We start from the raw sequence: 15,622 nt of genomic DNA, 5'->3' as shown, positions 1-15,622 counted from the left end.
ACATCGACTATGTTTTTAGATTTTAAGTATAATGTGATTGCCATATTTATATTTTATAGAATTAGCGATGCGAATTCCTATATGTGTAAAAGCATTAAAAATAAATCAAGTTGTCAAAAACTCGCACACGATTCATCCTAGTAAGTCATATCTTCGTATTTCTGAAAAAAAAAAAAAAATAAATATGTACGAGAATCTTTTAAGAGGATCGATTGCAACTATACAGGCGTTTCTTTTTATTATCGATCTTCCAAAGAATCTCCACCATTTGAATATTCCCAATATAAATCATATACGTGTATACGTATTCTCTGGTTTCTTCTCAATTTTATCTCTCCTCCCCTTCCCTTCCCTCCTCTCTGCCTCTCTCTGGATTCTCTCTTCGCAAATCACCATTAAACAAGACAATACACGAATCGAGAAAAAAAAAAGCGAGAATAGAAAAAAAAATATCGAGCAAAGAAGGAAAGAGAACTCGTCGATCTCGTTAGAGAAGCGAAAGTAGCTTTTGAAGGAGCATGGATGGAGAGAGAAAAAAAAAAAAACAAAAAAGCAAAGAACAAAAAAATTGTATTTCTCTGCAATGTCGTCAACTCGTTGGTTTCCATCCCCAATCTGTTGTTCTTTCTAATAACTTGGAACAAAAATTCGATTCTTTTTTCTAGATCCGAGTATGTACGGCCAGTTACATTCGTCGTACATTCGCCCTGAAATGATAGGAGGAGGGAGATCGATGCAGGGTGGCGACGCAGGGGGTTATCAGCAACCGGGAAGAGATTTCTCCAAGTGTTCGCAGCAGCCGCCGAAGCCGGACGAGTCGTTCCTCTACGTGGAGGCGGCCGGTTGCCGTCAAGAGCCTCCCCCCCCTCCCCCTCCCCCGTTGCCAACCTCCGTTTCTTCGAGGGCCCACTGGCCCGACAGTGTCTCCGTTCAAAATTCCGTGCCGAGGAAAAAGTTTTATTGCCCGCGGTGTAACAGTGGTTACACCAGGCTCTCCGACATGAAAACCCATTGCCATTTCCAGTGCGGTAAAGAGCCCCGTTACCAATGCCCCTATTGCACCAAGAAGGCGAAATTCTCCTCGAACATGTACGTCCACGTGCGACGTATGCACAAGGACGAGAAGTTGCAGATCATCGACTTGTATAAACAATTGTCCAGAGTACGTTACTAGCTGGCATACGATAAATGTAAACACGATTAAGAGATATATATATATATGTATATATACGATATATACATATATATATGTATATATAGAGGGACCGACTGGTGGAGAAGAAAATTATAGAGAATAAAGAAAAAGAAAAGGGAAGAAAGGAGGAGATCTCTCGATACGTACATATCCCCTGTTAAAGTTTATTTAGAAATTTCACACGCTGTTACCTTTCTAGTTTTCTAAGGTGTCATTTAATATCGTTCTCTCTTCAGCAAGAAAAAGTGTAATTTCGTTGGAACGAAATAGGCGGGAAAATATTCTCTCGATATTTACGAGAAGTGAATTTAAGAAAGAAAAGAAAAAAAGATATTCACGATATTTTAATTCATTGCGGTTTCGAAATCCAAAGTACCAATGATGAGCCAAAAGTGTTTTATTCCAAGTGGTTTTTTCACGATTGTTCGAAAGGGCGAATTTTTAGATATCGATCCACCATCTTGTTCAATTAATTAATCAACATTTGTCACCAATCTACTCTGAATAAAGTGCATTTTGAAATCTCTCTTATCCCAACGACTCACGTTATTATTTTTTTTCTCTCTCTCTCTCTCTCTCTTGGGATTTTTCTTTATTTTTCTATTCGTTTTGTTTTCGTTAGCATGGTTGTTGTTTTTTTTTTTTTACGAGTAAAACCAGCAATGTCTCTCTGTTTCTTCTCTGCCGTCTATACTTGAATAGAACGTGGAACGGAAAAGATGATTTATCAGAAGAAAAAAAAAGTATCTCTTCTCTTTTTTTTTTTTTTTTTTTTTTGATTTAAAAAAAAACACGTCTACACAAACCGGTAGTTGAAAACATTGTCAAAATTTTACTGATCGTCGCACTGAATTTTTCCAGGTTTCAAACAATTTGCCACGTCAAGAATGTTATTGAGCGCGGGACACCGTGGCAGGCTTTACAGAAGTTTCGTACCGAACAGTACGAGGTATCCTTGCGCCAATTGCACGAGCGTGTTCGGCCAGAAACGAAGCCTCCTCACGCACTTGAGATACGAGTGCGGCCAACCGCCCCGCTTCAAATGCCCTTACTGTGATCTGATCTCGAAGAAGACGTCCAACATACAGAAGCATATACGCCGGAAACACGAGGGGAACGCGGTCTACGTTCAGGATATTTATCTGCTACCAAATCTCACCGTTTGAACCACGCGCCTACAGTCGTCTCGTTTTTCGTTCACTCGACTCCTTTTTTCTTTCTTTCGTCGAAGTTGAACTCGAAGTTTTTCTTTTTTTTTTTCCTTTTTTCTCTTTGTCTTTTCTCCTCCATGCCGTATCGTCGATTTGTATTCACTCGCACGTTATTGTTCTCGTGCGACTTTTTCCCCGATCGAGGCTTTGCTTTATCGTTTAACGCTTTGCGCTACAATGGTGATTCTCGGGCACCGCTCGGTCGGTAACTCCAGACGTGACTTTATCCGCCATTCGGATCGATGCGGCAATTCGAATGAGACAATATTTATGTTGTGATTTTTTTAAAAATATCACTTCATGAACAGACTTCTAACTTCTTTGTAATCTTATAAAGCGTAGAATAATATACTATCGAATGGTTAGATTTTTTTTTTATCTCAAATTAAATCGCGGATCTATATTTTCGGCATATAGAAATATTATTTTCAAAGTTTTTTTAATTTTGTAAGCAATTAAGTTCGAGCGAGGATGAGTTCGATTTTTCGAAATTATTTCTATTCGTTAAAAAATAGAGATGTAATATAAGGAGAATATAGAATGAATGAAATGTAAGAATAATAGACAGTGAATGTTATTGGGATTGTAAGATTTGCTCTCAATAAAATAAGAAAGGAATCAAACGACATTTTATCGCGATATTTGCCCTGACACTTAATGCAATGGTAATTATTAAAATATCAAATCGCAAAACGATGATATAGATTTTAATATTCGATAAATTTTCTTTCTTAAAGATACATTTTAATTTGTGCGTGAAATCATTTTAAATTAGCTGAGAAATTCATCGAACGGATGCGAGAAATCGTCTGGAGTTGTTGGTTCGACGAGAAAGGCTTGGGAAGTGCAAAGGGTTAATATAAATTTCAGATATTTTTCGTCTTCGAATTTTTCATCAGCAAAAAGGAGAGAAGTAGTTTGGAATCGGTTATTCCAGTGCGGGGTGATTTTCTTGTTAGCTCAGATTCGAAATATAGATAGAGTAATCCCATGACGATAATTTAAATATTCGAACGCGACTTTGTATACGAGACTTGTAACGTCAATCTTCGTTTATTGATATATATATACACGTATGAAAAATAAAATTATCGTTGTGATTTTTACTGCCTTTGGCATATCATTGATGAGGAAATTACCCTGTATATAGAGAGAGATGTATGAGAGCGAGAGAGGAAGAGAGAGAGAGAGAGGGATGCGTTGATACGATCGCGAAGGAAGGACAAGAGATGCTTAGTTTTCATGGTCAGTACGATAATTCCAACGTCGCGTTCTATGCTCACAATGTATCCTCCGTTAACGTGCGTTTCGCCAATAAATAGACTGTTTGATCAATTTGAATAATCTTGTTGCTCGTTCTCGATTTCGCAAAATCCTTTTTTCTTTTATTTTACTCGCGAGCAAGCAAATCAGGCGTGATTTCAATATGATTCTTCGATTTGTATCGTGCAGAGAAGTTCATCGATTTCATTAATTTCATTGCTTTCATCAATCAGATCGGATAAGAGCGCAAGAAATAGGATGAAAAATCGAATATCAAATTTCGCCGACGATCATATTGCAATCATCGATGAAGATAATCTCGAATGAAAAAAAAAAGAAAAGAAATAAAGCACGAGATATGCACATTCGAGATGCTTCGACGTGTAAAATCTCTCGTTTAACGTTTCAAGATTTATATATATATATTTTTTTTTTCTTCGTTGTTCGACCGATCGAGAAAAATTCGTACGTGGATCCACTGTCAAGATAGCAGACTGGCCTACTTCTTGTAATGTTTCCTTTTGTTCGCAGACGAGTTATTCCTGTACAATCCTGTGCTACTGGGCGAACGAAACGCCACCTCGTCGCAGTTCGCTTTGCAACAAGTTCGCAACGTCAAGTTCCCGTGTCCAAAGTGTAGCAGCGTTTTCAATCGGAAGAACAACTTGCAGAAACATCTTAAGTACGAGTGCGGCCAATTGCCGAGGTTCAAGTGCCCTTATTGCGAATACCGTTCGAAGAAAACGTCCAATGTTCGCACCCATGTCCGCTCCATTCACTTCGGTTATAACGTTTACGTGATCGATCTAAAATCCGATCCGATTAATTATTTATGAATTTTATTTTGAAAATATCGGTTTCAGATATTTCGGTATCTATCGATTTAGATACCATTTATATTTCGGAATTCAAATCCTCTCCAAGCTTATAACCTCGTTAACAAAATATTTCTTTACGATTGTTCAATCGGATTATAAATGTAACCATAGAAAATTTCATCCAAACGTATCCACCCGAGATATTCCGATTAGACCCGATCATTTCCGAATTACCCGACATCTACCAACTAAACTACGAACTTTCAGACTCCCGATCTAATCCGACCAATACCGAATTCGACCGAAGTTCCACGCGACTACAATCTACACAAACATTAACACTTTAGGAATAAAAGAGAACAAAAGAATGAAAGACGGAGAGAGAGAGAGGGAGGGAGAGAGAAAGAAAGAGAGATATAACGTGTGATTTTCTTGTACGAAACACACCAATTATCATTCTTTTTTTATAAATAGTCGAAATAAAGTTTTCTTTTGCTCAAGAACAAGTCGCGTACGCTTAAAAAAATAGGAAAAGAGGGAGGGATTCGAGAACGTACGCGGGTTTATATCGTTTATATCGAAAATATCGATTGTTAACGTTTGCGCTTTATTTATGAATAACATCCTTTCCCTCGATATTCCATCAATCGATATCGAATGGAACATCCATTGAATGGAACGTGTTCGTTGCTCGAGCGCGGACACTGACGAGTTCCGAACATTTTCTTACAGATCTGGAACATCTGGGCGGCTTCAAGATACCGGGGAGCGCGGTGCCAAGAGGTACGGACTTTCAGGACCGGAACAAAGGCAGGTTCCCTTGTCCAAGGTGTACGAGCATATTCAACCGGAAGAACAATTTGTACTCGCACTTGAAATTCGAGTGCGGCCAGCTACCGAGATTCGGCTGCCCGTATTGCGATTACGCGTCGAAGAAATCCTCGAATATACGCGCGCACGTGCGACGGAAGCATTATGGTTACAACGTGAGCGTGGTCAACGTGTCGCGCGATAAAACGTTCGAGGCGACAATGGAAGACGAGGAGGACAGGAATCTCGGGCAAACCTTTTAAAAAAAACCGATACTCGTTTGATCTCGTTTCTTTTCAACATTTGTATTTTTATCATCGTGTCTCTCTCTGTTATCGTGATAGAGTTGTTGATATTGTAAATCAAAAGTAAAAAAAAAAAAAAATTGCACGTAAAAAAAAAAAAAAGAAGAAAAAAAACAAACGCACTCGATTGCACATATACGGAGATGCAACACGCACACTCGGATATAAATATGTAATATTTTCGATGTAATTATTTTCATTCTACTACCATATCATACCATACAAAAATCATTGCATATCGCTATTATCCAAGCCTTTTTTCGTTGCTCTCCTAATAGATATATATATATCTATTAAATATATATATATATATTTATATATTTTCACATCACACTCTGACACGATATGTCTTGTCTGCTCGAAAAAAACGGAAAATAATAATAACAATAAATTGTTTAAAAAAAGAAAAAGAAAAACTGTGATCATCGCCTATATAATATTGCATAATTAACGAGCAACGATCTCGAACATTGTCTTCATCCCTCTTCTCTTCACGGAAGATATCAAGCCTCTCCCGGTGTTTAATCGTCGAACACCGCGATGAGATCGACGGCCGAAGAAGGTTTGACATCGACTACTATCTACGAAATATAATTATTTTCTCCTCTAGTTCCTCTTTTTTTTTTTTTGTGTTGCGCAGGTGTTTCCGGTTGTAGGAACTACACTGACGGGGACGTCGTGTTCTTGTTTCTGTTCCAGGGGTGAATTATTGCTGGTTCACCGGTGTCGCGAAACCGTGGCAGAACGTTCTCCATCAACAACAACGGGCCGGCGCGCAACAGGTGCACGGAACGAGAAGCGGCAACACTGGCAACAGCGGCGGCGGCGGCGGCGCCACCATCGTTTCGCCGCCCGACTCGAGAGTGCTCGATCGGAAATTCCCCTGTCCAAATTGCACGAGCGTGTTCAGTAGGAAGGGCGGGCTCACCTACCATCAAAAATTCGAGTGCGGCCAAAACCCTCGGTTCAATTGCCCGTACTGCAGTTATTGCGCGAGGCACATCTCGAACGCCCGCCGTCACGTGCGCAAATGCCATCCGGGAAGAGACGTGTACACGGTGGACCTTTGCCAGTTGCAACAGAACGTCGCTTGAAACTACACTAGCCGAAGATTCGATAGCTGGCAACCGGAAGAAGAAGGGGGCTTCGAACAGAAGCCGTGGAATATATCTTTGAGAGGCGTCGACGCGTGTCCCTTTTCATTCTTGCACTCGTCTCATAAACAACGTACCAACTTTCGTTCGTCAATCGTCGTTTGTCGTCGTTATTTGGAGGAATGGTGGTGCCGATCGAGATTCGTGTAAGACAAAAAGTTTAGATATCTTTTTAACGAGTTCTTTTTTTTCTTCGCGAGTTCGACTTTTACGAATTTAACTTGGTTAATCGTGATTGTTGTTGAGATATAATTCAATTCAATTTTGTAAATTAAATATCTTGATTTTATTAATTTAACATGTTCGTTATGCCGGAAATCGAAGAAATTTGGGAAAATTAAGAAAATAGAAAATCTTGTAAATCTACGATTTACGAACGTGTTCTCGTTAATTTCGCATTTGATTGGAGAACGCTTCGATATTGAACGCGATCGTTCTTTCTTCTTTTTCCAGGAGTTCCAAGGATCCACGAGGGAAACGACCGAATGGAAAGAAGAATTTTCAAACGAAAAGACAGTAGGATTGATACATCGTGCGCGAATACGTGATTTAGATGACACATCGGGTGTATCGGAATTTTCGTTTCCACGCTCGAATCGAGAGGAATGAGTTGTGTTTTTAAATGATTCGACGGATCGATTCGATTCGAATTCGATAAATGGAACATTCAAAGTGAATACGTCAAAAATTTCCACGACACGATAGAACTGTGCATATTTTTCGCAATAGAGAGATAAAACGTGTATTCCGGAATTACACTTTTACAACGGGACGTGTTAAACAATTGTATTTGCGATAATGTCGTTCTAGATTTTTTCACAAATATATAAAGCTGGAACAATGTTATTCGTTAATTACGTTTACTGATAACAAGATATATTTATATATATATATATATATATATATATATATATATATACAGGATGAGCGGTGTAATGTGATCATTTGAAGTGAAATCATTATTATAAATTATTTGTTACATGAAAAAATTCACATTCCTTCAAATTTTCGGTTAACAAATCAATTAAATACTTAATTCTTTAATACTTGATCGATTTGTCAACTAAAAATTTAAACAATAAAGAAATTCTTAAACCTTTCACATAGAGAACAATCCATTAAAAAAAAGAAAATGAATAATCACCTTGCAATTATTTTTTTTTTCTTTCCAAAAAACAATTTAAAAAAGCCTCACTTCAAGCGATGACTCGATTACTCGTCTCGTATGTATCAATATCTCGTCCAATCCCTGTCTTCCTTTCGACGAGCGTCGATCAATGGCCGGCTCGACGACGAACGAACCAAACGTATAAAAAGGTATGCCTCTCTTATCCTCGCATCGAGAGAATTGTGTCGAGAGAACTGGATGGAGAAATCGCGTAGAAAACTTGATCGATCGATCGATCGAACGTGCACGATGTCATCTGACCTGAGCGTTGTGTCGTTTCTGTTCCAGTGTGTTTCCAACCAGTGGCAGATTTCAGCCACGCGTCCTCCACCGTCGGAAGAAGGCGTGCAAATTTTCAGAAATCGGCCGTGTCCGCATACGGCGAGAAGCAAAAGTTCCCATGCCCGACGTGCCCGAGCGTCTTCAGTCACAAGAACAATCTTTATTATCACGCCAAGTTCGAGTGTGGCCAAATGCCACGATTCAACTGCCCCTATTGTATTTACAGAACGAAACACGTGTCCAACGTTCGCGCCCACGTCCGTAGAAAGCATCCCGGTAACAACGTCTACGCCATTGACGTTTGTAAAATTTCGGACGGATGAATAATCCAACGTGTATTCTTCTTTTAAATAAGGCTTTTTTTTTTTTTAATGGATTTTGAAGTTTCCTCCAAGAATTCTTCCGTGTGTATTTTCAGATATACGGATATTCGCAGAGTGAATCTAGGATTTGAAACGTGTTCGTGGATGTGGAACAACTTTTTTTCTGTATGTGTAACAATTGATTTTCGAGATATTTAAAAAAAAAGTGATTGCTATTATTATTGTTTGATTGCATTCTGGGAAAATAAGATATGAATTAATTCTTGGGTAATAGTGAAATTATAATGAAGTGAATATGATAGAGATCATTTTTTGCAAATATTTGGAAAATCAGTGATTAAATGCATAGAAAAAAGTTGTAATAAAATTCACGAGGTTCACATATCGTTCATCCTCATATTGTCTTTAAAATATTTTGATAAAACTTGCGAATCGAATTAACTATTTTTTTTTTGTTTTGTTTAAGAAAATCGAGAATAATTCTAGTCTGATTGAAGTGATTAATGATGTATTACATAACCATTAATGGCAATGATGAAAGCTTTACATTTGATCTATATTCGCAAGAAATATGGCTTAATATACTAGTAAAAATATTTTTAATCGAAATATACTTCCAAGATATATAATTAAAAATATGAAATTGTAATGTCGATTTCTAAAGAAATCGATGAAATTAAATTTCCTTTATACCGTTATTTCTTCCGCGATCTCGTTTCTTCTTGGAAACATCGATGATCGTGTCTCTCTTTCTCTCTCTTTCTCACTTCACCACTGCGTTCCATTTGTACTTTTTTAAGAAAGAAAATTTTTATGTTTAGAAACGGAAAGTAAAATAAAAGAAAATCATTTTATTGATCTAATAAAATTGCGATTTTATTTGTACAGAAAAAATCTTATAATAAATACGAAAATATGTGTATATTACGTACAAAACAGAAAGTGGCAATCATTCGATTTTATTCGTAATGTTTTTTTTTTTCAAATTCTTAAAAATATCGTGCCAGCTTAGTTCCTTATACGATAATTCATCTTTAGTATCGCTTCAAGTATGGTCATTGTTCATTCAAATCATTTGTAACTTTTGATGTTTAATCATTTTTTTATGTGTTACTTAAAAATAATTTTTCTTCCAGATTATTTACATTCTGAAGTTTCTTGGTGACAATCTGAAAATCTTGTCCTCCCTCTTTTCCTTTATTATAGAATTTATTGAGTTTTATTTATATTAAAGATTTTTATACTTTCTTGCAACCAAAAACGTTAATAAATGATATGTTATAGAAAGGAGAACATATTATTTCCCGAAACGAAAATGGTTTCGTGATTTTTGGCCCGTTCTGCGCGTTTGTGAAAACGAATTCTTCGATCGAGCAGCGTGGCGAGTGACATTAGTTGTTAGATGTGTTGAAATTGAAACCGTGTCGCGACATCCATCCAAGACGATTAACCACGAGTTTGTATTTTCCAGAACAATTATCGAACCACATCCAAAATTACGGATGGTGTCGCGCGATGGCGAACCGTAAAACGGCTCATCCTCGAGTTCTCCGCAAGGAGATGAGACACCTATGCCCGAAATGTGGGCGTACGTTCACCTGGCGGTACAATCTGCAGCATCATTTGAAGTACGCTTGCGGACAATTGCCGCGATTCAACTGTCCGTATTGCGCTTACAGGACTAAACACACGTCGAACGTTAGGGCCCATGTGCGTAGGAAGCATCCCGATAGAGAAGTCTACGTTGTCGATCTGATGAATGTTCAACACTGAGCGAAGCATGAAGCGCTATATGTAGATGAAATAAGCGTGATAAATTGCGCATCGATCACCGAATTTTAATAAAAAATCATCCTTACTTGACGAACACTCGCTCGTTCATTGAAAAATCCTTGCGTGCATGTCGTTTCCTTCGTACGTGTATCGTATGTCTCCTTATATCGTAATACTATTGTATATTTATATATTGTGAGATATATATTGGATCTCGAGATTTGGGATGATAGTGATATTTTTATGTTGCTCGGAATTTAGAAATTCTTTTTAAGAATTCTCAAAGTTTCGAAAACTTTCCAGATTCCGAAACTCGAATTAACGTGTAAACGTTAGTCCGACTTCGGCTCGACTCGGCAATGATCGGACGTGGTCGGTTCTGTAGCTCCGAGACCATTTCCGATTATCGCCGAGTCGAGCCGAAGTTCGATCGTTGTTGATATTTTTAATTCGAGTCTAGAAATCTTGAAAGTTTGAAGACGGAACATGGCAACAAAGTTTCGAGAATTTCTTGAAAATTTTGAGGCCGAGCAATACAAAAATGTGAACGAGATATTTGTGATTTTTTTTCAGAGACAAACTACTTAACATCGCAGCAGAAGGAAAAGGAGGTTCGTTGGTCGTCTATCAGAGGAAGCACGTTTTCGCGAACAGACGAACAACACATGCAAAAGTTTCCTTGCGGGAATTGTCACAGCGTGTTCAGCAGAAGACACAATCTTCAATATCATTTGAAATTCGAGTGTGGACAATCGCCACGATTTAATTGTCCTTATTGCGCGTACAGAACGAAACATCCTTCTAACGTGCGTGCCCACGTGCGCAGAATTCATCCTGGCAACGAGGTCTACGTCATAGATATAAGCAAGATTTCAACCTGTGATTTTTCATAGTGCGTGTCGATTGTGTTACTTTTAAATGAATCTTTCTTTTTTTCAAGGGGATATTTTAGTTTAGATAACAAGATCGATCTCTTTGCATTTTTCATTGATTTTTGAAATTAAATATACAGATTCATATTTATGCAATTAATGGATGTTTGAAAAATCGATTATCCCTTTAAGCAATGTTTAAAAGTGGAAGTTGCTTTTTCAATTTAAATAATCAAAATATTTTACTAAAAAATATTTTATAATTCGTTTTAATTATTTTTAACCAAAAATGATGATAAACATGTTCTTAAAATATACATATATAAATATACGTAATATAAAATAGTAATATTTGAAAAAATTTCGAAATTAATCTTAAAATAAACATTTTGGACTGGAATATCCTCTTAAAGTTCTCAATTATAATATTTACTTAGGAAAGATTATTTTTTATCACCCATGATCAACTTCCAATTGCAATCTCTTCATCATAATTTATTTTTATTTAACGAATCTACGAATTTATTTCCCATTATTTAAAATATTTATACTTTTATGTTTAAAAAAATTTAATATCCTCATCTCTATCTCTTGCTCTCTCACTCTTTCCTTCTGTCAATTTCATGTAATTAAAATTAAATTAATCTATGTACATAACGGCTTCTTTCACGTCAACAGTTTTTTACATTTTACATCATTGACAATCGAATCGAATTCGAATAAGAAATCACAAAAATGCCTCTCGCGTATCATTGTCTCCTAAATCTTAAATGAAAATTCGACGTAGTTATTTGGTAAAACCTTTTCTGTTCGCAGGTGTTCGTTATCCAGTATCGCGTCAGTATCCGTGTTATCTTGATGGTCACCAATACATCCAGAGTCACGAGCGAAGCAAAAAATATTCTTGCCACAAATGTGGCAACGTTTTCACGCGAAAGAATAATTTGTACAAGCATCTGAAATTTCAGTGTGGCCAGATGCCAAGATTCTGTTGCCCTTACTGTTCGTATTGCACAAGACACTCGTCGAACGTTAGATCTCACATACGTAGAATGCATCATAACCAAAGAGTGTACGTCGTGGATATTATCGACAATCAATCCAAGAACGACGCGATGCGATAATTGCATTGCAATAACAAAAAGCGAAGGACGTCAAGAGGATTCTTTGACGCACGAACAATCATTTTATTTTTTTTTTTATTTATTATTTTTTTTTTTTATTTGCGTTAAAATCGTATAAAATACGTTACATAGGATAGAGATAAATCTAAATCTGTTATATTAAAATTGTACGTGTAACATATTAGGCAAACAAGAAAGTTTTGTACAAGCATTTGAATTTTTATTTCGTAATGCGGCACATTTTATATTATACGACCGTCAATATTTGTAAGTACGTTCTTTCTTGCGATAACATTTGCCAGATTGCGAGTATTACGATTACAATCCGCGTTTCTTTTTTTTTTTCATCGATGACACCACACTCGATAATTTTCTAACTTTGCGCAACCTGTAAGAAGTTGGACTCTCGATAAGAGCAGAACTTTTGTAGAACCAAAAAAAAAACAAAAAAAAAATGTAAAAGCATCGCAATCAGTCAGACACGTTTCGTTCCAGATATTACTGGCCCGTTCACCGTTTACGGGGTCAACGTTGGTATCGGAGACGGCCAAGGCCAAAACTATGGCAAACTATGGTCCCGAACGTCGAGTCAAACCGATATAGACAATAACTATAAGAAGAAGTTCCCGTGTCCGAACTGTGCCTGTGCCTACAGCCAGAAATACTCGTTGAACCGACACCTGACCTACGAGTGCGGCCAAGAGCCGAGATTCAAGTGTCCACATTGCGAGTATCGGTGCAAGAAGTCGGCCAACGTCTACGAGCACGTGAGAAGAAGGCACAAGAATTGTCAGGTGTACGCGATCGACGTTCTCAAAGCCACGGAGCATCACATTTGAACGACTTGTTCCACTCCCGTAGGAACGAAGCAGCCTCTCGCATTCATTGCCGCTTCTCTCTTTACGAAATTAGAGTTAGATCGACGCGTTCCCCTCCCTTCCCTTCTTTTGTAAGTTTCTATGTGACATTTTAATAATAATCGATATTCGACGAATTATACACACATTCCAGGCTACGAATAAAAAGAGCGATTCGTTCAGAAACAATTGGATCGATCGTCGTTTGTTTATTTTTCACTTAAGTCCTTAAGTTAAGTTCTCGCTAAGCAATAACGAGGAAATATCGATCGTTTAATAAATTGTAAGAAAATTGTAAATGAATTTTTGCATTCTATTCTCAAGTTTGTATTACATACGCACTGAAGTTATATCTTTTTAAAATAAAGAAATGTTGATTATTTTTATTTATTCTAAAACAAACAAATCAATTTCTAACTTTGTTCGTCAAAGGATGATCGAGATTCAACGATATAATACTAATTTTGTTACATTGTCATCGATGTCAAATCAACTGATTCTCTAACGTCGTCCCTAATTATAACACACTCACATCACGAGTCGAACGTCAAGAAATGAAGAAACATGGTTGGAACATGGACGATTTCCTCGTTCGTTCAGCGAGGACTCGGCTTATCTTTTTTTAAACGACACCAGAATATCTCCGTCTCTCCCCAACTCTCTAATTCCGCTTCGCTCTATTCCGCTTCGCTCTGCTGTTGCTCTGATCTTGCCTCTCGCCACGCTACATGCCATGCACTGTTCTGCACTTCTCCTTCCCCCCTGCTCTCCTCGTCTCCCGTCGTCGGCCACGAAATACAAAACGAAGATAAAATTTAACTATCGACGATATATATATCAGAGTTATCTTTTCTTTTTTTAAACACGTTCAGTGGTGAAAATCTTCTTTTCCAGGCGTCGTCTCGCGTTTGGTTTGCGCAGCTTGGAGACAGCGCAAATCGACCGCCCAACGACCCTCCGCCGCTAATAAAAGGTTCTTCTGCTCTAACGCTTGCGGCAGCTCGTTTACCCACCGTGGCTCTCTAACCAGACACCTTCGTTACGAGTGCCTGCAAAATCCACGTTTCAAATGTCCGTCTTGCGACTTTCGTTCTAGATGGACCTCGGACGTTTACAGGCACGTACGAAGAAGGCACGAGGGTAGCGTCGTACGTTGCATCGATATTGGTAGAAATTAATTCAGGATGGATAATAAATAAACACACACACACACACACACACAGACACACACTTGTCCTTCACTGTACACCGAAGTGAAAAATGTCACGAGAAATAAAAATGCTTGTCCATCTCTGTCATCGCGTTGTATCTTCGAGGTTATGTTTTATCGTTTTACCGACATTCTCATCGATAGGAAGCATGTGTCGGAATATATATGTTTGTGGGATACACTTGGACGAAGGGATTAGCGAGTGAAATTTGTTTCCGTCGTGGAGATCGTCATCGAATGGAAAAGTAACAAAAATTTTTCTCACGATGCGTATAAGATAACACGTCACGGCCGCCATGATGGTAACTGGTGGCGCTGTGCGATTTCTCGTCTGTGGTGATCCTTGGAGAATTTACGAAACGTTTGCAGGACATCGATCGAAGATTCGACCTCTCATGAATCGAAAAATGGGTACGATGGGATAATAAATGGAAGATGTTCGATGTGCAGAGTTGGAAAGAAATTTATGGAAAGGAAAATAAGATAGAAAGGAGAGAAGAATAGTTCTCTTCTCTTTCGAATTTTTTTTTTCCGTGGATTTTATTTTAACTCTGCACGTGCTTCGCTGAGAAGAAATCCGCTGGGACAATTTTGTGAATGTGTGATTATTTTTGTGTTTCCTTTTTATGTCGTTTTATGTTGGGTTTATAGAAGGTAACTAATCGGATTTGTATTTGCCTTGGAGGATTTCTTCTGAGTAATGGTTTTTACGTACTCCTGTTTAAAAATCTTAGGGATAATTTTAACGTTTGGTGAATACCATTTAAATTTAAATTGCATGCATCTTTTTTGGGAAAAATAATTGAATAACCCTTCGTGTCTTTAACGAATATACGATTTATTATTCTTATTTCGAAATAAATACATACGTCTTAAGACTTTTGAACGGGGGTCTATGCTCGGAATTTCGATTCACGATACAAGCACTATGTGTGGCACGAATCAATCGCTATATTTTAAATGATTACAACTTTTATGAAAACCTAGTCATTTTGTGCTTTTTTTTAAATTTCCATTGCATATTTTTTTTTCTATTTTTAAAATTGAATAATCTATAACATCATGTATAATTTTAAACATAAAATAATTTTATTGATTTATGAATTATCCATTAACTGATCATCAAAAAAACAAAAATAAATCTCGATAATTAATTGTAATAAAATTATTTCAGGATTTAATAACTGAAACGATATACGATATTATGATTCTGAATTAATTCCTTGCTATTTTAAAAATATCACAATTTTTTTCTTT

General features: G+C 37.3%; 1 protein-coding gene and 1 non-coding gene across 43 annotated transcripts in view; both read left to right on the top strand.

Annotated features, from left to right (window-relative positions):
* The window catches only part of LOC725336 (longitudinals lacking protein, isoforms A/B/D/L), a 178,591-nt gene that overhangs the window by 39,436 nt on the left and 123,533 nt on the right, over window positions 1-15,622 (top strand). For 2 of the 42 annotated variants that reach the window (XM_006567501.3, XM_006567500.3), the window contains exons 7-8: window positions 666-1,162; window positions 2,057-3,741. The exons of 35 other annotated variants lie outside the window; for them this stretch is intronic. In XM_006567501.3, coding sequence (XP_006567564.1) covers window positions 666-1,162; window positions 2,057-2,092 — 533 coding nt within the window. In that variant the 3' untranslated portion in view covers window positions 2,093-3,741. Of the gene's footprint in view, window positions 1-665; window positions 1,163-2,056; window positions 3,742-4,200; window positions 4,352-5,219; window positions 5,683-10,875; window positions 11,195-11,990; window positions 12,399-15,622 lie in introns of those variants that run through there. 5 more of the 42 variants (XM_006567545.3, XM_006567516.3, XM_006567551.2 and 2 more) reach the window with 5 other exon arrangements.
* Window positions 10,646-10,726, top strand: Mir9885 (microRNA 9885). The gene has a single exon (NR_127366.1). It is a non-coding gene; the product is annotated as a microRNA 9885 (primary transcript).

The sequence above is a fragment of the Apis mellifera genome, linkage group LG9, assembly GCF_003254395.2.
Source record: "Apis mellifera strain DH4 linkage group LG9, Amel_HAv3.1, whole genome shotgun sequence".
Taxonomy (NCBI): Eukaryota; Metazoa; Arthropoda; class Insecta; order Hymenoptera; family Apidae; genus Apis; species Apis mellifera.
Note: the sequence above shows the minus strand (reverse complement) of the source record. Positions and strands in the feature narration are given on the sequence as shown.